Source organism: Urocitellus parryii, chromosome 5 (assembly GCF_045843805.1).
Source record: "Urocitellus parryii isolate mUroPar1 chromosome 5, mUroPar1.hap1, whole genome shotgun sequence".
Classification (NCBI taxonomy): Eukaryota; Metazoa; Chordata; class Mammalia; order Rodentia; family Sciuridae; genus Urocitellus; species Urocitellus parryii.
In genome coordinates, this window is record NC_135535.1 from 115857727 (window position 1) to 115881840 (window position 24114).

The 24114-nt window shown below is 44.9% G+C and overlaps 1 protein-coding gene across 24 annotated transcripts in view; it reads right to left on the reverse strand.

Annotated features, from left to right (window-relative positions):
- The window catches only part of Cacna1c (calcium voltage-gated channel subunit alpha1 C), a 697711-nt gene that overhangs the window by 148664 nt on the left and 524933 nt on the right, over positions 1-24114 (reverse strand). For all 24 annotated transcript variants that reach the window (XM_077798896.1, XM_077798895.1, XM_077798894.1 and 21 more), the window contains one exon: positions 19589-19761. In XM_077798896.1, coding sequence (XP_077655022.1) covers positions 19589-19761 — 173 coding nt within the window. The remainder of the gene's footprint in view (positions 1-19588; positions 19762-24114) is intronic.

A 24114-nucleotide genomic window follows, 5' to 3' on the forward strand; every position in this document is an offset into this window, starting at 1 on the left:
TCTCCTCTCCTCTGCTATCTTTCCATTTGAAATTTCATAGAGCACGTGCTTCGAGGTGACTGCCATAGGCTGAGCTCCTGGTTGGCTCAGTAGGAAATGGTCCAGGCTGGAGGCCCAGGAGCCAGGGCACGACACTGGCTAGTACCACAGTGCACACACACCAAATTCAGCTGTCGTGTTTTCCCTTCTTCACTCTTGGAGAGGGGTACGCAGGAGTGTGTCTGAGACAGGGCCAGGGCAGCAGTGTTCATTCATTCACTGTTCCTTCAGAGAGGTGTGCGAGCTCTTTCCTGCCTCCTCTGCTATTTCAGGTAAGAGTGGAGATGTGGCTACTGGTGGGCAGCGGCTGTCCAAGCTCGCAGCAGCTCAGCCAAACACAGAGAAGGGAAAACTGACCCCACGACATGGAAGGAGAGATGGGTTTTCAGGCTGGTCAGAGCTGCTCTTGTGGTTCTTTGGCCCAGACTCTCCCTTTGGATTCTTCTGCTAAAGGTTGAATCTGAATCAAAGGCCTCACTCACCCTTCATCCTTTTTCCTCTTTGCCCTAATCTCCTGTGATTTCCCTGGGGAGCTAGCTTGCTGGAGGGGCCAATTGTTCTTCCCTTAGAAGACAGAAATGGTGTTTGAAACCCTGAGAACAGGGACCAGTGTCTTCAACAGGCAAAAGGCCTGAAGGCACAGCAGGGTGTGGGAATGCTAATGATCAAAAAAATGCCTTTGAAGGGCAGGCCCAACCTGGCTATTCTTCCTCCAGAGACTTAGATAAGGATTGGTGCTGCAGGCTCAGGGTCCAGGAACCCCAGCAGGAAGGAAAAGACACAGAGATGCTGGCTTGGGCATACAGGTGAGGTGCCTGGGGATTCATAAAGGCCGGCTGTGTGGTCAGTACAATGTGCAGGTGTGGTGTGGTTGGCTCTACAGCCGGAGCCTGGGTACCCTGGGTGGACTCAAGCAAGTCTTCTGCCTTTGCCTTCTGCATTGCAGTGGTGATAACTACCTGGATATTTGGCGAAAATGGAAACTGGCCTTATTTGTTTGGAGCAAGCAGAAAGGAGACTTTTTTTTTCCTTAAAGAGACAGGGTCTTGCTGTGTTGCCCAGGCTGGTCTCTAATTCCTGGGCTCAAGTGATCGTCCTGCTTCAGTCTCCTGACTAGCTGGGACAACAGGAGCACACCACTATGTCTGTTTTTTTTTTTTTTTATCTGATCTCAATTACACTGTGTGTGTGAGTAGGGGAGAATGGACCCCCCTGGTGGATGGGAGTGACCAAGTATGGTTGTCAGCCGTGCAGAGGAGAGAGGGGCTGCAGGGACAGGGCGTGGAAAGGCAGAGAAGAAGAGAGGCAGGCAAGAAGAGAGGCAAGCAAAGAGGTCTGCTAGTACCTCACTCCAGAGCCAGGAGTGCAGAGTTGGTCTTCTCCTCAGGACACGCCCACTGTTAAGGAAGATGCGCTGTTTTACAGCTCCTAGGGTGACTGGGAGGACCCAGGAAGAAGAGGTGGGAAAAGCTTTGAAAAGCACCACCTCCAATGGAAACTTGAGGCAGGAGGGAGAGCCGAGACAGCAAAGCAATTAGCGTGAGTAATTAACCATGCAAGGATAATTAACAGCGCCACTGGGAGGATGCCAATGCACCCACGGACATTTTAGACCTGTGTGCTGAAGTTAAATAGCTGCAGGTGTCAGCTCCCAGGACAAAGTCTTTTCCAAAAAGTGAAGATACGTCAAGATGAAAGGGGTTTCTTGTGACATGGCAAGGCATGTGGCTACCATGGAGGGTGTTTGACAAGAGGGTGGAGCGAGACTCCAAACTGCAGAGGTTGTTGAGGAGTCTGATGCTTGGGGTGGGGGGGGGGTGGGGGGGGAAAGGCAGAGGAAACCTCTGGGGCATTTGAGCACTGAGATAACTTCCTTTTGACACTTTCAAGGCAAAGACAACAGTGATCAGGGTATTGGCTCTCAGAGAAGAGCAGAAGAGGAGGAGTCTCCAAGATAGAAGTCAGCTGCTGTGTGCTGGGGCAGCTGTCCTCAGCTTCTAAGCAGCAGCCATTTCCCCTTCTGCAGCCATCTACTGCTCTACCAAGGTGGGGAGAGGAGCTACTGTCTACAAAATGAGGACATCTGGGGCTGGGGCTGCAGCTCAGTGGCAGAGTGCATGCCTAGCATGTGGGGGCACTGGGTGCAAACCTCAGCACCACATAACAATAAATAAAATAAAGCTATTGTGTCCATCTACAACTAAAAACAAGACAAAACAAAACAAACAAATAAACAAACAAAAAAAAAACCTAATGCTTTTAAAAAAATGAGGCCATCCTCTCCCTAGATGAAACTCCAAGAGGAGGTTCAAAATTTATAGAAAACTAGAGATTCTTTAGGTGTTATTTTTACAGGTCAGGGAAGGGTTGTCTGAGGTCAAGAGCTAGTTTGTGTTCTTAACTGGGACTAGGAACCAGACCCCCTGACTTCCTTTCTAGAGCTTCTTTTCACTGTTCCTTTTCCCACCACAAGCCTCCTCATTCTGCAGGGTGACCCTGTCCTCTTTCCCACCTGAAAAGAGACTGAGAGTAGATTCTGGAGGCAGACTTGGTGTGCCTGCATGCGAGCTTGTGGAAGCCTCTATTAGTCATCTGGCCTTGGGTAAATGACCTAAACCTTACCTTTCTTTCTTTCTTCCTTCTTTTTTTATGGGTTCCTTCTAGTTATACATAACATTAAGATACATTTTAACATGATCACAAAAGCGTGGAATATAATTTGCTCTAATTGAGTCCTGAGCACTTCTCCTTCTCCCTCCCTCCCCCTTTACCCCTCTCTCTACTGATCTTTCTGCAATTTATTTATAGGTTTTTAAAAATTAGTGTCTTGTGGATAGACTTGATGTTGGGAGTCACTGTGCTGTGCTTTTCTAATCTAAAAATGGAAATAATGGTACCAATCTGAGAAGATTAAGTGAGGAGTAAAGATAGTGTTCCTAAAATGAGGTGCTTAATTAATTGTTGCTGTTGTGCATAATCTTCAACAACAATGTTCAGTGTGTATGTGTACATGCATGTGTGTGTGTGCATGCATGTGTGTGCAATGCCTGGACACGGTATATTTATTGGACAATATAAAAGCAAATGTGGATCAAAGAGGAGCAGCTCAGGATCACCTGCTTTGTATCTCAAAGGTCAGTGGGAGTCTGGAAACTTGTTGGTGATGACAAATATGTCTCAGGGCCAACCTCTAATGATGCCACAGTTAGTGATGTTCCCTTTGGGGCCACTGTCTTCCCAGATGTGTTCATCACTGTTGGCTTTCTCAAAGTGAACTATTCATGCTGTCCCTACTATGTGCTAACAGCAACTTACCCATGACATAGTCCTTGTCCTGGAAATGCTTTAATAGCTTGTGAGAAGACAATTTGTAAAAATCTTTCACTTTGGTTGATCATGAAAAAATATGTAGCAGAACCAGAAAAAAAAAAAAAGACAGCTGCATTAACCTCCCTATTGTGCCTCTTGAATTCTTCTTTTAACCTTAACCTAAACCAAGGACCCCCGGGGATAGTGTGGGTTCTCTTAATCAGCCCTCTGCCATGTCAGCAAAAGTTATTTATGACCATAATCTGTGCTCCGTGGTGGCCCACCTGGCCTTGCTTTGATGATTCACTGGGGTCAAGCTGAAACATAGGCTGACCACGGCTGCATATTTTAACTGGAAAGTTTTTGCTTCTATGAACAAGGGACACCAGTAACAAAGTAATATGAGGCCTCAGTTCCAGTGTGGTTTTTAATAGATTATGGTCTAAACATATTTTTCAATATGCAACAATTGGGTTAGTCTAATGACAAATGTCATCCCGGACCACTGCCAGAGCAACATGCCATTTCCATTAGGAGTAATATTTCCTGGCCAGATTAAGACATGGAAAATAATTTTTGGTTATCAACAATTCCCTTCAGTTTCACTGATCTGATTAAACTTAGCAACGGAAAGAGGAATTTACAAATTAGATGCTGTTCTCTATTTATTACAAAATGGTTGCTTTCCACTACATCCAGGAGATACAGTTGAGATCTCATTAAGTCTCAGCTTGTGATAACATTTACTCCATAAGTCTCCATCGAAGCCAGTGAATGAAATGAGCACTATGCGAAGACCACATAATGGATGAAATCAAACCTCTGCCCCCTTTGAAGGGAACTGACCTTTTCAAGGCTTAAATGTATTCAGCTTTCCAGTCCTAAAGAACCAACTAGGAATTTATTCTTGGTACTCTCTTAACCGTTTCCTGACAGCTCTTCTTAGCTGGCTAGCTGGCCTTCGTGAGACAGAACAAAATGAAGAGCATTTCCAACACTTCCCCAGACATATTTGAAGAAAGGGGAGTAGAGAAGAGTGCACAAAGAAAAACACGGTTGAAGAGTCCCGTCCCACCCTAGAAGGGAAAAGAAACCTTGACAAGGAATAGAAGATGGAAATTTAATTTGCAGGTCTGCTTCATTAGATAGCCTCTGCTGGGCCAGAACTGGCCCAATCTGGTTTTAGATCTAACATGGTGACAAGGCAGGCCCAAGTCATCTGTTCCCAGCAGCGAGATTCTGAGGGCTTCCAAGCCAAGACCTCATTCTTATCTTCCAATTTCCCACCCCTTTTGCAACCAGTATTCGCTAACTGCCTATGCACCAGGCTCTGGGTAGGTGCTGGGAAAACAAAAATCCCTACACAACACAGCAGATGGTATGAGATAAATCAATAAATAGATACAATAGGTCATTACAATACGTGTTCGTTTGCAGGTATTGGATAGGTGTTCTGGGAGGACTAACGAAGGAATGAAACACTGCTGGGCAGGAGGAGTAGAAAGGCAGAAGATGAGGGGTGCCCAGGGTGAGTTTGGAAGGCAGGCAGCAGTTCATAAGGCAGATGATAGGGTTGGGCTTTCCGTGCAGAGAGATCAGTGTATGTATAGGTGTGCACATGATCTTTGGAAAAACAAGCTGGCTTTCAGGATGCAGACCATCCTGCTGGAGACCCAGTACAATTCCAAGAGTCTGGGGATGTCAGGATAATAGAATCGGTTGAATTTCTCGGGTCTGATAGACTAGAATGATCCAGGCTTGATCCAGACTCCTAGGGATAAAGCTAATGTATATAAATTTAGAGCTGCAGAAACAAAACCCAGAGCTGGAAGGATTTTGCAGTTGTCTGATATGACATCTTTATTCCACAAACAGGGAAACTGGGAGAGGCAAATTGCAGACTGGTCACTGAATGGAGCCTGGAAGGTCGGCTGCCTGGGTTTCTCAGACTCCTATTAGTTCCACTGCAATCCAGGAGGGCTGCTCAAACCCCAAGCCCTAGCATCTTTTTAGGAGATAGAGATGAGGGTCTTTCACCTCACATTTCTGTACTCTCAGCTCATTCCATCAAGGGGTATGACTTAATGGATTAAAAGACAACTAAGGAATTATGGAAATTATAGTTAAGAGAAATGATTTTATTCCTTCTACCAGGTTTAAGAAACAGATGTACGGATAAAGAAAATGGGTATATATACATAATGCACTATTATTCAGTCATAAAAAAGAATGGCTTTAGTTTTGCTGGTAAATGGATGGATCTGGAGACCATTATACTAAGTGAAATAAGCCAATCCCCCAAAACCAAAGGTTGAACTGATATGCAGAAGCTAGCACACAGTAAGAGGAGGGGAGGGAAGAACAGAAGTTTAGAGAAGTAGACAAAGGGGAATGAAGGGAAGTGGGAGATGGGAATAGGAAAGACAGGAGAATGAACTGGACATAAATTTCCTATGTTCGTATATGAATACATGACCGGTGAAACTCCATATCATGTACAACCACAAAATAGGAAGTTATATTCTATGTATGTATAATATGCCGAAATACACTCTACTGTAATATATATCTTTAGAATAATTAATTTTAAAAAGAAGCTCTATAGTTTTTGTTAAAGCTTGACATCTTTTTGATGGAAAACCAGGGTCTATGCCTGATTTTTGGCAACCGACCTCTTAACTTTCTTGTCAATGCAGAGGGGCAGAAGGAGTCGTGGGTCAAGCAGGGTAGGACCTTCTACCACTGACTCCACTTCTCATGCCAAGCAGATGCCCTCCGTCAGGGGGTTGCAGGTGTCTTTTTTTCCTGCCTCTTTTGAGTAGAGCAAATTCTACACCAATCTTCCACTCTAGCCAGACCCAGTTGACTTTAGCAGATACTAATAAATACAAGACTCCAACTCTGAACATTTCTGACATGAAAGAGCATTTCTCCTTGCCCCTGTGTTTGGTGTATGTGCAGGGGGAGTGCATGTCTGTGTGTATGGGTGTATTCTGTGTTTGTTAGGATTCTGTTAACATAATAACTGGTCTGACATTAGATACCGTTATCATCTCTCAAGTTATCGGGCAGGAGATAATGGATGGAACAACTGCTTTGAAGCTTGGAAATGAGAAGGTAAACAAAGGCTTGTCCCCTGAAAGCCAGATTGCCAAGCATATAATTAAGGCTCTTTACCTGGTCACTCCCAAGCAAAAGGCACAGGCCAGGCCCAGGGCAACAACAAGAATTCAGTGGTTTTGGCCTGTGTTTTTGTTTGCACTTGACTCTGATCTTGGTGTGCTGCATTCCTGCACATGAAAGTCCTCAGAATAAGACCTAGGGTTTGTGGGTCAAAACCACCTCAGGCTTGATAAATAATTTTTAGAGCATGACTTAGGGAGCAGCCAGAGCTCATCTGTCTAGACACTTAAGAATACTAAAAAATGTCATAATGTTCTTACTTTCTTGGTAAAATAAGGCAAAACTATGAAGAACCTTACAGAATTCAAATATATATATTGGGGGGTGGGTGGGAGGACAAACCTTTAAATTTCTGTTATCAAAACTTATCTGTCTAGCAGATGACTTCTGAAGATTTTTGATGGGAAGATTCTTGGTCAGTCTGATGAATGAATATAATGTAAGCCTAATTCTTAGAAGTCCAGAAGAATTAATAGAAATTAAGTTACAATGTATGTACACTTTTAGGATTGAGTAAAAGGCTGACCCTTTTTTCTTCTCTTAGGGATCTGGAGATACCCTGTAGAATAGGACACCCTGCTCTTTGGCTCTGTTCATGATGACCTCACTAGAGACCATTCATTCATGAATGGGATTTTGAGACTCAGGGTCTCTCATGTTTTTTCCTGCTCATCTTCTCCTTTAGAAAGAGCAGTTCTGACCATCACTAGAGGTGTGGGTCCAGCTAGTGAATGCAAACCAGGAGCAAGAGGGGACACATTATTGACCTTTTAATTGAAATCCAAGTTTAGGTTCAAGTCAGGTGTTTGTCTGGAAATGAGCAAAACTGCCCATTCTCCTGTGGAGGCCCTTGCCAAGCTCCCATTTATGCTTCTTTGAGCATGTCCCCGGATTTTTCCAGGGACAGTATTGCAATCTGCATGTATCTCCATGAGAAACAGAATTTGGAACATTGTCAGCTGGGAGATCAATCCAGTCTGATGGCAGATGGGGCCCTGGCACAATACCTCAGACACCTAGCTTAGCTACAACAGCCCCGACACAGGTAAGGCATGGATAGAGGCCATCTGGTTTGACTGGAGGTTGAGGGACAGAATCAGTGACCTGGGGAAACCTTTGTCTCCTAGGAGTTTAGGATCTAGGATTTTCAAATTGTGATGGAGCCATCCATGTGGCTGAAGAAGGAATTCAGGGACTGGCACAGGGTAGAGAGAGATAATCATATGTCAATGTGCCAGTCCTCCTCTCTGCAGCTGCTCCTCCTCTCCCCACTGTCACCCCCGCTAGCACAACCACTTGCCCTCTGTTTTGAAGCATTCCATACAATCCTCAAGGGGCCACCTCTTTTATGCAGCAACTCCTTTATGCAGATTTTGTTGTTTCTGACCAGGCTTCAGGCCTTCTAACTGTGTGGCATCAATAGAGAGTGGTCACAATGATGAATAGTCTTGTGCTGATAGCAGGTATTACAGTTATTTAAGAGGACAAAATCTTTCCTATTACATGGGAGCATAAATCTTCTCTGGAGACATGAAGACTTTTTCCAGAGGCATGCATATTTCTTTTTGATGATGTGATCCTGAAGGATGGTGCTATCAACTCCCAAGTTTGAGGTTTCTTCTCAATTTTTCTAAGGCCACTTAATCTTGACAGTAGGGATTAAGTGAGGTAGAATCATTTGGGATTCTTCACGTGCACCTTTAGGGTAAGTATTAGTATGTTTGTAGTCATGGAGAGAAAACAGGCCTTTGAACAGCTAGAGGCAAAGGGCCAGGACAGACTCCCCCCCAGTAAGCAGACAGGACAAACCAACTCTCAGGAAGAGTCCTTCCTTCAGAGGGGCCATCGCTGCTGAAAAAGTAGGAGCTATTCATTTCAGAGACTCTGTCCTAGGGGGTGTAGGGCACCTTTCCTACCCACTTCTTGTCTGTGGACTCTCATTCAGTCTTATCATCCTCTAGATTGAGTTCCCTGCCTCCAGCTTCTCTCTCCTTCCAACGTATTGTCCACTCTTAGCCACACAGTGACCTTCTGACAATGAATCTTCCCTTCCTCTGCTTAAATCTCTTTGGTAGATCTATTTATCCACAGTGTAAAGTCCAAATCTGAGGCCGTTGGGACCCCGTGTCAATCTTCCCTTCTGACCTGAACTTTGGCTTATCTCTGAGCACCCTAAATCAGACTTACTCTGAACATGTGCATTTCCATTTTTCTTCCTCTTTTTAAACTTACGTTGCTTCTACAGCTTTGGTATGCAGCCCCTTCAGTTTAGAATGTCTCTTGCTTCATGGACACTGAGTTTCACAGTCTCCCTGGGAGTTAGATGGAACTGGTAACTGTCCCAGGCAGTGGAGTATGGACAGGAGGGATGCCCACACTCCCAGGCCTGGTTTCTAAATCCTCCAGTACCCCCCATATTCCCTCTTCTAACTGGCTGGATGGAGAGGGTGCAGTGAGGCTCAGGGTGATAGAGCCATGAGAGAGAAGCAGCCATGGTCCCTGAAGACTATGTGGAGCTCAGCTTCCCTCCCACCAATGCCCAACTGACATTGAACTGTGGGGTATTAAGGGACCGAGATTTGATTTGGGGGTGCCTATTAAAACAGGTTGCCCATCCTGATCCACATGGCACCACCCAGAGTCATCCTTTGGGCTGGTGGTCCCTCCCTCCTGCAAACTCTGCCCTCTCTCCTCTGCTGCTCTCCAGTTCCTTGCTCATATCTTCAATGCTTTGTTGTAACGTGTCTTGTCAAGCATCTGTTTCCTTACCTAGGCTGTGAATCCCCTTGGGACAGGGATTGCATTTATTTATCTTGGTATTCTGTGTGCCTGGCTGGTACTTAAATACATGGTGAATGAATGTACCCATGTTCTTCTCCAGGAAATGGGACAGATGGGAATATATATATAATTCCAGGAGGTTCTCCAAACACTATCTACTACTCTGAGGCCAATCATTCCTGTTTCTGTGCTCTTTCCACTGGCTCCAGAGTTCCATGGATCCTGAATCAGCTTCCTATGCCATGTGCCTGGATGATGGAAATACTGTATGTGGCTGATTTCTCTCCATTACCAGATGACGATTTTCCACATCAGCAAGCAATGAGAAAGATGGGAGCTGTCACTCTCCTCTGCTAACGGCCTTCTGACAGATCGTGCATCTTGATGTAGCATGGGCTTTTTATCCCCCAGTGTTTGTGTGAAAGGGAGGGTGGGGTGGGTGGGAGCTAAGGGTAACTGTGTTGTGGGTGGCTCTGTTTTGGGGCTGAGCACTGGTTATGGGAGAAAATGGATCAAAGGGAAATTTAGGCTGATTCATCTCCCCTTCAAGTTCTCTGCTGAGCTACTTTCAGCCCCCGGGTGTGTGGATCTGTTTGAAAAGCACCAAATTAAAATCAATTCAGCATTTCATTGGGTCCCTACCCTGGGCAAGTCAAAGAGGGCATGGGCAGACTCATTTGTCAAAGACTTCTCCAGGGATTCCATATATCAGCCCCTTGCTTAGTCCAATATGCAAATCAGGATGGATGAAGAAAAGGAGGAAAATAGAGTAAGGGAGAAGGCAGTAGGAAAAACTCATCTTACATTATAATATAATGGGGCATGAATCTGATTTAAATAAAAGATGAGGGGCTCAGGGATGGAGCTCAGTGGTACAGGGTGTGCCTAGAATGTGCAAGGTGCTGGGTTCAATCCTTAGCACCAAAGAAAGAACTATGTTTGAAGCAAGAAAGGAAGTGATGGTATCTTGCTCAAGGCAAAAAAAAAAAAAAAAAAAAGTTCACTGAGCTCAAGAGCCATTTGTTTAGGAGATTGTCTTTTTTTGGAAGGAGATTTATCAATTATATGGTCTCTCCTTTTGGGTTTGAGTAGAGGAGTGTGTTGATGAATCCAATTGCTCCAGGAATGGGTGTTCCAGGCCCCTGACCACCCAAGATCCTGCCATGGCAAGTATACCACCAGGAATGTGATAGAGTCTATCTCTGAAAATTCAGGATTGTGGAATGCTACAAGGGAATCACCTCTGAGCCTCTGGTCACTTAGGAATCTTAGCGTTTGGGGGTCCCAGGAGGGGATATGGAGTTAGAAGTACTGAGCTTGAGGCCTAGGCCTACCTAAATGCAACTGTTTATGTGTAACATAAACAAGTTAGCTTTCTTAGTTTTCCCATTTACAAAATAGGGCTAGAAGAACCCACATGACATGATCTTGAGAAAGTTTAAATGAGATAACCTATGACTTTCCCTCCTTCCATTGAAAGTAAGAGATGCCTCTCCTCTCTTGCCCCTGCCCATCCTGCTTCTGCCCTCTAGCCTGAGAGTCCACAGAAGCCTGCTCTGTGTCTGCCGTCGAACCTCAGAACCTAACACTGACTCCACACAAGTTATAAAACCATGACGGCTCCTTGAGGAGAAGATGCAGGGATGAGAAAGATTCTTCCCCTTACTCCATTGGCCACCCAGTTTTCTCTTCTAACGGATCCATTATTCTAATACCTTCCCACCATTCCTCTAGGCCTACTTTCTCAACCTGAAGTCATTTCCACCCACACTGTCAACTACAATACCCTCTCCGAGAGGCATGATAGTATGGCTGAGACAAAGGCCAACCAGATGCAAGGCGATAAAACCCCAATTTTCTGGCTCCAAAGAGGATTCATTTCAATCCAGTATGATTTGGGGAGGGAAGTCTGTTAAATAAAAATCAGCATCCTGGAGACAGACTAGAACCGTGAATAAGAAGTGAGTGAGCATGTTCTCTGCCCTAAGAGCCTTCTATATGACAAGAAGGCTGGGACATCCCCATGGCACAGGCCAGGCAGGCAGAAGGTTTCCCAGGCTGTGGTAGTGCCTGTCCTGAGAGGGAGGGGCTGGGAATGTGGGAGAAGCAAGTGAGGTGAAGCCAGGAGAAAGAGGGTGTTCCAAACAGAGGGAGGAAAAATGAACAAAGGCCCAGAAACAAGAAAGTAGCTGGCAGGTTTGCAAAGTGGGAAGCAGACTGGTTTGATTGCAGGGAAGAAGTGAGTGACACGGTCCAAGTTATTGGCTGGGACAGACCAGAGATGCTTGGGATACTGAAGGAACATGTTCCAACTTTATTCGATAGCCACGGAGAGACATTCATAGTTTCTAAGCAAGAACCACGTGGTCAGCTCTGGAACTATCAATTGGACTACACCACACAGGGTGTGTGGGAGGTGGCTGGAGGGCAGGGCTCTGGTGAGGGAACTACCAGCTCAGGGGAAGAGAAGTAGAGAGGAGAGGAGGGAATGGATGAGAGGGACGTTTCAAGTGGACAAATGGACTGGTAAGACTTGGTGACGGATGGACTGTAGGAGTTGTTTAACTATTCGGGCATCACAGAAGCGGGAGGAAGGAAGAGAACAGGGGAGGCAGAGGAGGAGCTGCAGCCTGGGTAACTGGGAAGCCATTGGAGAGAGAAGTGAGCTGGGGACATGCTGGTGTGGGCAGAGATCCTGGCCAGACGGCCCCTCCAGACACTGGAGAAGAGAGGCCTTCCAAGCTCTGCTTCCTGTCAAGGACTTGCATCCACACTTGGCTCTTCAAGAGCCCACAGCCTGCTTGTTCTGTCCCCTGATGGGTGGTTGGCTGGCCAGTGGTCAGCCAACACAGCTGCCCACTCTCCCCTTTAAACCACAGCAGAGGTCCTGGTGGCTCCCTGGTAAGCTTGTGTCCCTCAGAAACCACAATGTTATCTGCATAGCATCAGGTTAGACCTTGCTGGTATGATGGTATGGCTGAGACAAAGGCCAACCAGATGCAAGGCGATAAAACCCCAATTTTCTGGCTCCAAAGAGGATTCATTTCAATCCAGTATGATTTGGGGAGGGAAGTCTGTTAAATAAAAATCAGCATCCTGGAGACAGACTAGAACCGTGAATAAGAAGTGAGTGAGCATGTTCTCTGCCCCAGCCCCCTCCATGCTGGCTCCATGCTCACTGCAGACACTAGACAACAGTGAGATGTCCAAAAAGGGTGTGAGGATCCTTCTTCTGGTACCTTTTGCAGCTGGTGTTGACCATGTTCTTCACCATAAATAAAACCATTTATATTTTGGAGTTTGTTGGGCTGATTATTTTTTGACTTGGGACATGTCCCTAAAGACACAGCCCTGTGAGCATTGATATCAGTGTCCAGACTGCCTCTCTTTTCTCACTGGGTCCTCATCATGTGGCCCTGGGCTCTGTACAGATGCAGAGCTTCCTTCTGTCTTGAGAGCAGGTGTCTTCCTTTTTATTTTTTAAAAATATTTTTTTTAGTTGTAATTGGACACAATACCTTTATTTTTATGTGGTGCTGAGAATCGAACCCAGCACCTTGCACGAGCTAGGCAAGCGCTCTACCCCTGAGCCACAACCCCAGCCCAGCAGGTGTCTTCTTAAAGGGTACAGAGCCTTTGTTAACTGAGGACTTGGCGGAACAGTCAGGTACAGTTATTCTAACCTCATGCTGGTGGCAGGCAGGCCATAAAAATCTCCTGTCAAACTGCTGTGTGGCTTTCACCTCCCACTTCTCCAGAAGCATACAGCTGTCATTCAACGAGAAGATCATCATGGTTTCCTGACAGCTTCAAATTAGGAAGCCTTGCCCAAGGCTGGTGGGTTTTGCTTTAGAAAACGTATAGCAGACCACTGAGACTGGGTTGGTGTGCCTTCTTCTTACTGCACACTCAACCTGGCCTTTCAGGTAGCTCTTCTGCCACTCCCTGGGGCCAGAGAGCACATCAGCCAGACAGTGCTCCCAAGGCAGATGTGCTACTCATGAAAAAACACCCTCCAAGATCCTGGTCATGCATGACCCCCTAGTGAGGTATGGAACAAAATACTAAGTCCACAGGAGCCTGCCTATGGGTATTAATTACTACCAGAAGAATCCATGAAATAGTTTCACAGCAGAACCCCAGTTATAGCTAACCCCACTCATTAATCACCGCCATTTTCAGGGTACAGCACAAAGGGAGAGTGCCTGTGGGTATCTGAGAAGGCTTCTTTGAGGTGCAGCAAAGTGTGGTGGGCAGTCCTGGATGGGGAATGAGAAGACCTGGGCTAGAGTGCTGACTTTTCTAATAATTAGCTCAGGTGGTTCTTTTCTTTCCTTTTTTAAATTTTTAGTTGATTTTTTAAAAATAAATGACAGTTTAATGCATTACAATTCTTATTACGCATATAGAACACAATTGTTCATATCTCTGGTTGTATATAAAGTATGTTCACACCAATTCATGTTTTCATATACATGTACTTTGGATAATGATGTCCATCACATTCCACCATCCTTGCTAACCCCCTGCCCCCTCCCTTCCCAAGTTAGTCAATCCCCAAAAAAACAAATGCAGAATGTTTTCTCTGATTCACAGTGAGGTAGGGAGGGGACCATGGGAGGAACATGTGATTGTTTTCTATCTTTGCTCCAGTTTTCTCACCTGATCCCAAAGGCAACTTTCCAGAGGCATAGGGCTCTGATTAGGACCAGCTGAGAGTTATGGGAAGTTACAGGAGCTATATCTGGGATCTGCACAAGGGTATCTGCCCTCACTGAGTGGCATGGGGTCAGTTTAGCCCTGTAAAGCACTATCACTTAACACCGCTAGGAAGAAGAGAATCAAGGGGAAAAATGAATGTTAGTTTCTTCTCACGCAATCTGAGCCGGATGATTCCTAAGGTTGTGTCTTAGATACCTGGACATGTGGCTATCCCTGGCCAGGAGCTAGGTCCAGAGGAATGCTGACTGTACTCATTAATTTTTAAAAAAAGATCAAATAACTATGCACATGCCCTTGACACACATATAATGTAAATCAGTGATATTCAGATTCCTGCTTGCAAGCCACATGGGGCCTTTTTGTGGGCAACCTGCAGCTCTCATAAGCCCTCAAATTTCTGTTTTTCTATAATACATTATCCTAGACTCTGCAGGGCATGCAGCAGTCATGTGGCTCTGTTGGTTAATGATGATTGCCAAAGTGGCTCCCAAGTCACGTGACTGAACACCACCAGTATAAATATTTAATATTGCTTATCTATGTGGAAATTCAATGTTTTGGTTCTACCGTCTGTCTGTCTTTTATATGCTCATTCACATAAATGTCTGTCTTATATTGCAAGCTTTGGAAGGCTGGGGCTGCATTTAAATTGTCTAAATGACGTGAGAGAGAAAGAGAGAGTGATTCCCATATGGATAGATTTAATACATGCATTTTTTGATCTTGCGGAGGAAAAAGAGAGAAGAAATTCTCTTTCTTTCCAGTTTCTCCCTCTAATGCCTGGTCTTTTATCAGATTCAATATTGGAACCAGAAAATGGACCCTGTCCCTTGGAGCAGTGCTCTCCATTGATTATATTGAACCCTATGCCACAGTTATAGTTTTGCAATTGATGCCTTCAAAAGGGATGCTCCTAGCAGCTGGGAGGGAGGAGAGTGGCAGCCACCACAGAGATGAGACTCCACACTGTTCTAGTGTTTACCCAGACAAAAAACGGGGCTTGGAGACTGAAACCCAGGGGCTACCCCACATTGGAAGCTGCATGGAGGGCAACAGTGACATGCCCTTCTCTAGCTGTTCTTCTGTCTTTTTGATCCTGAAATGTCTCTTGAGTATCATGTTTTTACTTTTTACTGTGTGTGGGGGGCGTTGTCTATGACTAGTTGCAGTAGAAAGGCCCAATGCGGATACAGTTGTAGACAGGGACACATTGAAGGGCTGAGCTCCAGCCACTGCCTTCCCAGGGCACTGGCATGCTGGATTGATCATATTTGTTTCGCTCTCTTCCCTTCTTTCTCCGGAGGGGCTGACTCCTCAGATGGCAGGCAGCAAGGCCATGCCAACCGAACAGGAAGGCTGCAGAGCCATGCTTAATGCCATCCTAGGAAGATGCAAATCAAGAGACTTGTGACGTGAGACACTGACTTGCCATGAAGCTTTGGCCCGAACAGTCCATTAACCAGCTCTCGTCAAGGGCCTACCTACGGATCCCCACATGGCTAAGTTCAACAGTTTCTAGTCCTCGTCCTGCTTGATCTCTTGGCAGCACTGACACTCCTTCCTCTGTTTTCCTTCCTACCTCTCTGGACTCTTTCTTGCTGATTCTTGACCATGACCCCAAATCCCAAACATTGGTGGGGCCCTGCTGTGGGTTCTTAGACCTCCTCTCATTTACTCCCTGATGATCTCATGCAGACTTAAGGGGTTTAAACATCTTGTGTGTGTTGTCAATGCCCCCAAAGTATAATCCAGTCCCAGATGTTAACCAAGGACATAGGTTTATTCCCAATCACCCACTCAACATCTCCACTTGGAAGTCTCATAGGCATTTAAACTTAGAGGTGTGAGATGCCTTTCCCCCTATTCCTACACTGACACCTACTCTACTCATATTTTCCCTATGCCGAGCAACAATTCCATTCTTACATCACCTCGGAAAATGCCTGATTTCTCTCTTTCTCACATCCCAAGCCCAATATCTCAGTGAATGATGCCACCCTGAATTCTGATCTTATCACCTCCACGTTGGCTGAGACAAGGCACCATCATCTTCCATGGTGGCAGCCTCCCAGCCAGACCCGCCCTTGCTATCTCCATTCCACTCAACACTTCAGCACGTGGCAGCCAGGGGTCCCTGTCAAATGCACCTCAGATCATGTGACTTTTCTGCTCAAAACCTCCAAAGGCTACTTGGCTTTCTTCTAGCTAACATCCATGTTCTCACAAGTTACACCAAATCCTCCTGGGTTCCCCTGGACCTTGTCGCCCGTCACTCTGCCTCTTTCCCTCCTTTTCAGCCTCATTAGACTCTCTCTGTTCTCGGATGCCCCATCCATGCTTCTGCCTCAAGGTCTTTTCATTAGCCTTCCCTCTGCCTGGAACATTATTTTTGCAAATATCTGTGTGGTTCCTTTCCTTACTGCCTTCAAATTTTATTCAAATGCCACCTTCTCAGTGAGACCTTCCCTGATTGCCCCCATCTAACATTACATAACCTCTTGACACCGCTAGGCCCATCCACACTTCCATCGTTCTCCATGGTACTCCTCGCTCTCTGACATCTGTTTAATGTATTGTCTGTCTCCCCAGGGTAGGGCAGGGATTTTTGACCGCTGTGTTTTATTGCTATATCACAAGTGCCTAGAGCAGTGTCTGGCAAAGAGCAGACCTTTCATGGGTAGGTGGATGGATGAACTGGAAATTATACATAGTTATTGGCCCCTTCTTTTACTCATTTAGAGAAATGCCTCCCAACTTTTATGCTTTTTCTCTAATATCTTCCAACTCCTGTTTCTTCTACTTCCTTATTAGTTCCTTTAGCTTTTCTTAGGAAAGCTGAATACTTGGGCTATGTGTAGGTGTGCTCAGCCACCATGCAGTGATGTGTCATTGGGTTGTCCCTCCACTGTAGCCAGCTCCGCTTCCCAGTGCCTTATGTCAGAGACATCTGGTACATGCGGACAGGGACACTATGGGGGCCAAAAGTAGTCACCAGAGCCACAATGAGGTGATGATACCTTTTTGTCTTAAAAGACTACTTCATTTTTGAGCTGAAAAGAACTGACAAATATACCATTCTGTAATCTTTCAGCAATTCCAAAGCTAAGATACGACACTAATTAAAACATACATCTAGTTTGTAGCAGAATTTCTCCTCTTCTAGTTATTTCAAAGGGCAGAATATGAAGTTCTGAGGCTAAGAATATCATTTCCAAGCCATATTCTTGCCTTGTCTGTAAATCTCTTAGGTTTCTGATTCCTTAATAATGAAATCGCATTGACTCTGCTTTTAATTGGACTTCCCCAGTAGACACCATCGTTTGGACTCTTTTCCTGGATTTATTCCTAAGTCTCACGTTCCATTTCATCATGTCTACTTTCCATACCTTGCTTGTTTGGAACTTCATTCCCTTGTCCCTCCCCGGAAACTGTCCCACCAGCATTTCCACTCATAAAGCAGCCGGGCTCCCGTTCCAGTCCTCCAAAGACAAGGCTGGTTGAGGACAAGAAGCAGACCCGAAAGGTCCTCCAGCCATAAGGAAGCATGGGAGAGGAACAACAGCCTCCAAAGTCTGAGCTATCCATATTTGGGCTTACGAAAATCTTGGCAGAGACTCTGTCTATTGGGGTAAATTGTTCCTTATGCTGTTCTCAGAGCCGGGCCAGAAATTTGGGTAGATGGACCTAGTCGGTATGATCTGTTGCTGCAGCAAGGAATACTGCATGCTAGAAGCTCTCCTTGGAATTTGTTCTTCTAGTGGGCAAAATGGAGAAGCAGCACACATCCCTGTGGAAGTTCTGGCTTTAGGCACAGAACAGAATAACCATGTCTCTGTGGACGGCAACTGGCTGCTAAGCAAGTCATGGGTATTGTGTGTTTTTAATAATAACTGTTAAGAAAAATAATCACAAGCTAGGGGTTCCACTTTGAGTGTGAGTAAAGTGAGGAGCTGAAAAAGAAATTCCTGTGTTGGAGAGGTAAGCCTTTCTGTGGCCCACAGGCCGATTTATTTATTTACCATACCACTCAGTGCCACAAACTAATCAACTACCCTGCAGTTCCATCAACAATGTAATAGAAGCTGTCAGGCATTTTTCCAGAAAGACCCTCAGTGGCATCGTTGCTCATTGTTATAATCCATCAAAGGCCCCATCTTCCAACTTGCAAAACTACTTAGTCGAGCATGAAGGCTTCCTTAAGTTATTAAATTATGTTGTTACCAGTCCCTTGTTATTTATGTGTTTTAATTTTGTATTTGTACCTTGAGCAGAGTTATCAGAAAGGGAGTAGTTGATAGATTTATTAAATCAATCTTTGAAATGAGGGAGCAGAGATTCTGTTCTGTTAACATCCCTGACAATCTTCTTTCTCTTCCTTTTCCTTCTGCTGGCTCTCCTCGTCTCTCTCCCAGCTAAAGACAAATTTCTGGCTTCCTACCCTTACTTGCATGGGTCCATCAAATATCCTGGTTACCTTTTCAATCTGCTTGGTTCCTTGACTATTCTAAATGCCCTGTGTTTAGGAACTGTTTGAGTTGCTATAGAGTAGAGAAATGTACCTGTTTAAACATGTAAAACAAAAGAAACTGCACACACAAAGAGTAGGAAAGAATGTTAGTTAGAGTCACTAAGTTCAAGGTCAAAGGAGATACATAGAACCCTTAGAGCTAACCCAGTGGTTCTCAGACTTACTGCCCATCACAATCACCTGGAGGAGGTGTTAACCAGCAGATAGCTACTGGGCTTCCACCCTGCAATTTCCATAAGTTCCTAAGTGCTGCTGTTGCTGCTTGGTCCAGGGACCACACTTTGAGAACCACTGGGCTACTTTGATAAGGGGCTGAATTTCCATGATTCATCATCATGAATCTACTTGCAAGTTAATACATCTATCACTTTCATTTCTATCCTAGCTATAGCCTATCCAACAACCTGCCATGTGAAAACCCGAAGAAAGGGATTTGGCTCCATTTCTGTCATCTAATTGTATTCTGTCACATTTCTCTGGGATTCCTCCAATCTTCCCATTTAGCACTTCCCCAGCTCCTTGAATCTAACCTACTTAAAAGAAACTTTTGACTCCTTTTCCTATGAGAAAGCTTAATGGTGCTTGGAAGTCTACTGCAAGTTTGGAGAGAATACTATGCAGGTATAAAGCTTACCAGGGAGCTGCTTGGGGGAAATTGTTATTTCTCAACAAACCAAGAGCAGGAAGCCTGCTCCCCTGCCTAAAGAGATGGAGTCAGGGGGAGGTTAAAAAAAAAGGGGGCTTTTTAAAGAGAATTGAGAATTGCCTTAGCAAACCCTAACTGTTTTATCAGATCAAAGATTCTAAAAGGAATATGAGGTTTTATAGACCGATGGCAATTATTTCCCATCTGTGACTAATTCCTATGAGCAGCAAATGATTGCAATCAATGAGATAAATGTTTTTCTCCAGGAAGACCAAGTAAGGGCTGTAAAGAAAGGTTTGTGGTCAACATATTTTGGTTGACCTGCTGCTGTCTCCTCTTTCTCCTACAACTTAGCCCAAGGACAGAAGATGGTTGCTCACTGTTTCGGGGCTTCTCCTCATCCATGCCTTCGTCCTCGTTCTCAGGGTCGATGTCTTCTGCCTGGGTGATCCAGTCCAGGTAGCCTTTGAGATCTTCCTCCAGCTGCTGTTTCTCTCTTAGCTTCTGGAAGTCTCCCCGAGCCTTGGCCTTTTCCCTCTCTTTGGAGAACTCTCTGGTGAAAGAAGGAGGGTGGGCAGGGCGGAGAGCACAGAGAAGGGTCAGGCATGGAAGGAGAGGTGGCGTCGCTCTAAGAACCCTGCCCGCGTGCCCCTGCTTTCCACAGACAGCCTTCTCTAGTCGGCCCAGGTGGCCTTCACTTCATAAATAGAAGAGACACTGACATGCCTGAGTCTAAAGGAATGGGTGAAGTCCATTTCCCTACAACATGATCACTTGGCGTTTTTATAACAATTGGTCTCCAAAGACCTGAAAACCCTTCCCAAACAGTAACTAAAAACTCTCCAATGGTTATGGAATATGCATTTTCAGTATTCATCGACCCAGTATTAGGTGGCAAATTAAAAAATAGTATATCTGAGAAGGGTCTTTAGGGGATTCAAGGTACTTGAACCAGTGAGGTAGGTGCCAGAACCCACTCACCCACACTGGGTCCTGAGAGCCAATTGTGTATGTTTCTTCCCATCTCTGGCTTCAGTGATGTTTTTTGGTAGCTTGAGAATCACCCATGTTGGGAATATTTACACCATGGAATTTGGCAGATGCTAAAGACCAGGGCTTTCTCCCCAGAGAGCCAATTGTTAACTATTTACCAGTACTTTACTGACATGGATCACGGATATAATTGCCTCCATCTCTGTTCTCACTGCTAGAGTTCACCCTGCCACTGTCGGATGCCTGGAAGGATTTCTAATTTAGGAAAGGTTCGTTCCCATATGGAGCCAACATGGATTCCAGACACAAGAAAATGTCCTGGGGGCTGCCTTTTGGTTAAACAAAAACAAAGCAAAGCAAAAAATGGGAATAAAAAAACACACAAAATCCAGTTGATAATCAAAGTTAAATGATACATTCAGTTTAATAGTGTGTAGCAATTAGAATTAGATTGGGAGTTGCTGAAAAAAGGTCTATTTGGAAAAGTTCTCACACACTGGATTTTTTTTTTTTTACATGATTTGTTCCTTGTTTTCTCCTTACTTTCTGAGCAAAGATGGGTCTGGCAGCCGAACTGGGCTAGTTCTCAAATCTCACAGCAAGTTGGTGCCTTTCCTTTCAAAATTGGTAAATGGAGGATTTCATTTTATATTAATAAGTTGTTTGGGGAAAATAGGGCCCTTGGTGGAGTGTGCGTGCGTGTGTGCGTGTGTGTGCATGCCCTGTCTTGGTTGATCTCTGGGAGGCAGGACACTTTCTTCCGCCTTTCATCAGCAAAGATCTGATTCAAGGCAAGAGGCTGCTGAAACCAGTGCAATGGAGTTTCTTACACACGTCAAACACTCTACAGGAAAGGCACCTTGGAAGGAAGGACGGCACCAACAAACCTTAGAGGGACAAAAGACTTAGCTCCTAATTTGTCATGTAGGAGCTAGTCTATCACCACTAACTTTCCAGTGTTTGAATTTGTCTTGGAGAGCACAGATTTTAGTTCTCCCCATTTTTATGGTAAAATGGAGTAGGGGCTGGGAGGGGTCTGGGGAAGTTTTTAATTGGGAGATTGTGGGTTCTCTCAAACTAATGAGCTTTGGTCAACTGCTGCCTCAATGACGCTCTGGTTTGGATTTAATTTTCTTCTTAAATTTGATTGAATCCAATTCTAATTGAATTGCACTTGCTATTTCTTGGGCTTTCTGCCAACTAAAGGGTACCTTCATTTCCTTCCCAGGGAATTCATGCCAGGGACAAGGGACCAGATCTACAGCTCACAATAAAGATGGGGGCTTTCCCTTGCTTTGCTCCTGTCCTGCTTTTGCCATTGGGGGTGGGCAACAGCTCCTTCCTCCACACCTCTCTGAGCCTCTTGTGGCCTTGGTCTTGCTCTCTGGAGAGAGAAACTTCAGAATGTATTTTCCTTCCTGTGTAGATGAACTACAAAAATCTGTACTTCAAGGTTGCCTCTCCCTATTTCCATTTTCTGCTCCTTTCCCCTGGAGTGGGTTTGAGGTCTTCAGGGACTGAATTGTTAAGGGCTCACTTGAGCTATTTTGGATGATTTTGCAAAGGGTTCAAGGTTTGGTTGCCAAACATCTATTATCCTTCTTTTGGAGTGAGGAGAAGAGGACCTGGATCCAACTGGAGTAAGGATAAATGACCCAGTTTTACAGCATTTGCCCCATGGAGTGAAAGCTCATCATTTAGACCTCAAACTTCTGGGGAACTAAAATAAACATCTGCAGGGAGAAGAGAAAAGCAAGATCTGTGTGGTTCTTACTGATCTGAAGACATTTTCTCTTAAAGAAGAAGGATGCATTTGGGGGCTGGAGGTAGCTGGATGGGGCCTGGAGAAATGGAACAGAATGAGGCTCCTGTTGGATCCCACAGGGTGTGGGCATAGCCAGGCTTTGGCAGGGTGGAAGGTGAGCCAGGTTTCCCTCGCCAGGCCCCTGTGGTAAGGAACATGCTGGGTGGCAGTGCCTGGCTCTCTTTATCTCTTTGCCTGGATGCCAGCCATGCGCCTGCTCTGGGGACTGAGCTAATGAAGACATGAAGCTCCAGCCTGATGGGCTGCACTGGGTCCAGGGACTGGAGCCGACGAGACAATCAGTCACCACTGTGGGATTTGTCATAAGGCAGGAGTGCATTTCTTGCCAGAAATGGCCAATATGAAAAATGAGGGGTGGAGTGGAGGGCCAGGGTGCTGGTGCTCAGTCAGGTAAAGCATGTGGCAGAAAATAACTGTGGAAAATCCAATCAATACCGACCACTGGGGCTCTAGGCCCGTTGATAATCAATACAGGCTATCATCATTATTTGTGGGTCTCATATTTACGAATTCTCCTATTCAGTAAATTTATTTGTAAACCCCCAAATCAATACTCAGGGCACGTTCATGGCCATTTATGAACATGCCCAGAATGACAACTTCATATGTTCACTTCATGTGTTCCCAGCTGAGGCCAAACAAGGGACGCTCTGCTTTTTGTTCTTGATCCATTTCTCGTAATGTAAATGAATGTCCTTTTTATAGTCTATTTAGTGCCATGGATTTTGTCTTGTTTTGTCGAATTTTTGTGCTTTTTGTTGGTGGTTTTGCTGTTTAAAATGGCCCGAGCATAGTTATGAAGAGCTGTTTAGTGTTCCTAAGTGCAAGAAGGCTGTGATGTGCCTTATGGAGAAATATGTGTGTTAGGTAAGCTTCGTTCAGGCATGAGTTGAAGTGTTGTTGGCTGGGGGTTCAATGTTAATGAGTCAATGATTGATACTAAATAAGGTATCTTTACACAAGATGGACAAGGGTGGGTATATTGAGTAGTGGACAAAATGCTGTGACCAGAGGCTCACAGGACTCTGACCCTGTATTTCCCCTAAGATTGATGGTTCAGTATTCACTAATTCAGTGTTCATGGCTACATCATAGAACACAAGTACTGCGAATAATAAGAATTGAATGTATGTGTGGCCAGCTCTTATGTCCCCACCTCAGGGCATGTGTGTCTGGCCTTTAATTGTTTTCTTCCTGGCCTGGATATTTTGTATTGACTGGTGCCATGGTCCAGTTATACTTCCAGTTTGTAAAATGCCTACCCCTCAGGTCCTCTGCTTTTCTGGGCAAGAGATGTGTCCATTTCAAGTGAGTAAAAAGATGGGATGATTACGCATGTAAGAGATCCTGGGCCTTTTGCAAACTAAAAGTACGTATCTGAAGGCCTGTTCGCCATCACTTAAAGCGAAAGGTAACTGATTCCAGAGTGCAGACTTGCATCTGGTTATAGCTTCAAGTGCAGTTTCAAGAATCTCATTGTCACTGTTGTCATCTTAATTCTAACAAGCTAGAGATTGAGATTTTTTGGAGGGGAAAATAATTATAATCCAATTATCATCTATACCACTGCCAGTTTTATGACTTGCATTGGGTTTATGTGAAGGTCAGTAGATAATAACATGAAAGAAGCATTTTGAAAAATATTCCAAGAGATATATATTCTTCAGACTTGACTCTATCTAGCCTCATCATAAATAAAGTGTTCTGGAGAGAATGTTCCAGATAAAGAATATCTAACCCTCAATGATCAAAATATTTAAATTTCTTCCTTTCTAATGGAAACTTTAAGAATGCCATTCTCTCTCTTCATGAGCAGAACATACTGAGCACAATTTAATCTTTCTTGGCTGGATGAAGGACATAATTTTTCAGGATGATTACTGTGCTGAGCTGTAAAATAGTATCTTCCTTAATTGGTAGATGTAGGATTCCATACCCTCTGACCCCAGTCCAGAAGACTGCAGTACTATTGAGTTGGGATCCCTGCTCTGTCAAGTCCCATTTGCAGGGATGCAGCCCCCATGCTTAGCACCTCTACCTTCTAGGTGGTCTCTGTAGCTTCTTCCTGGGACTATTTCTCCTTCCCTG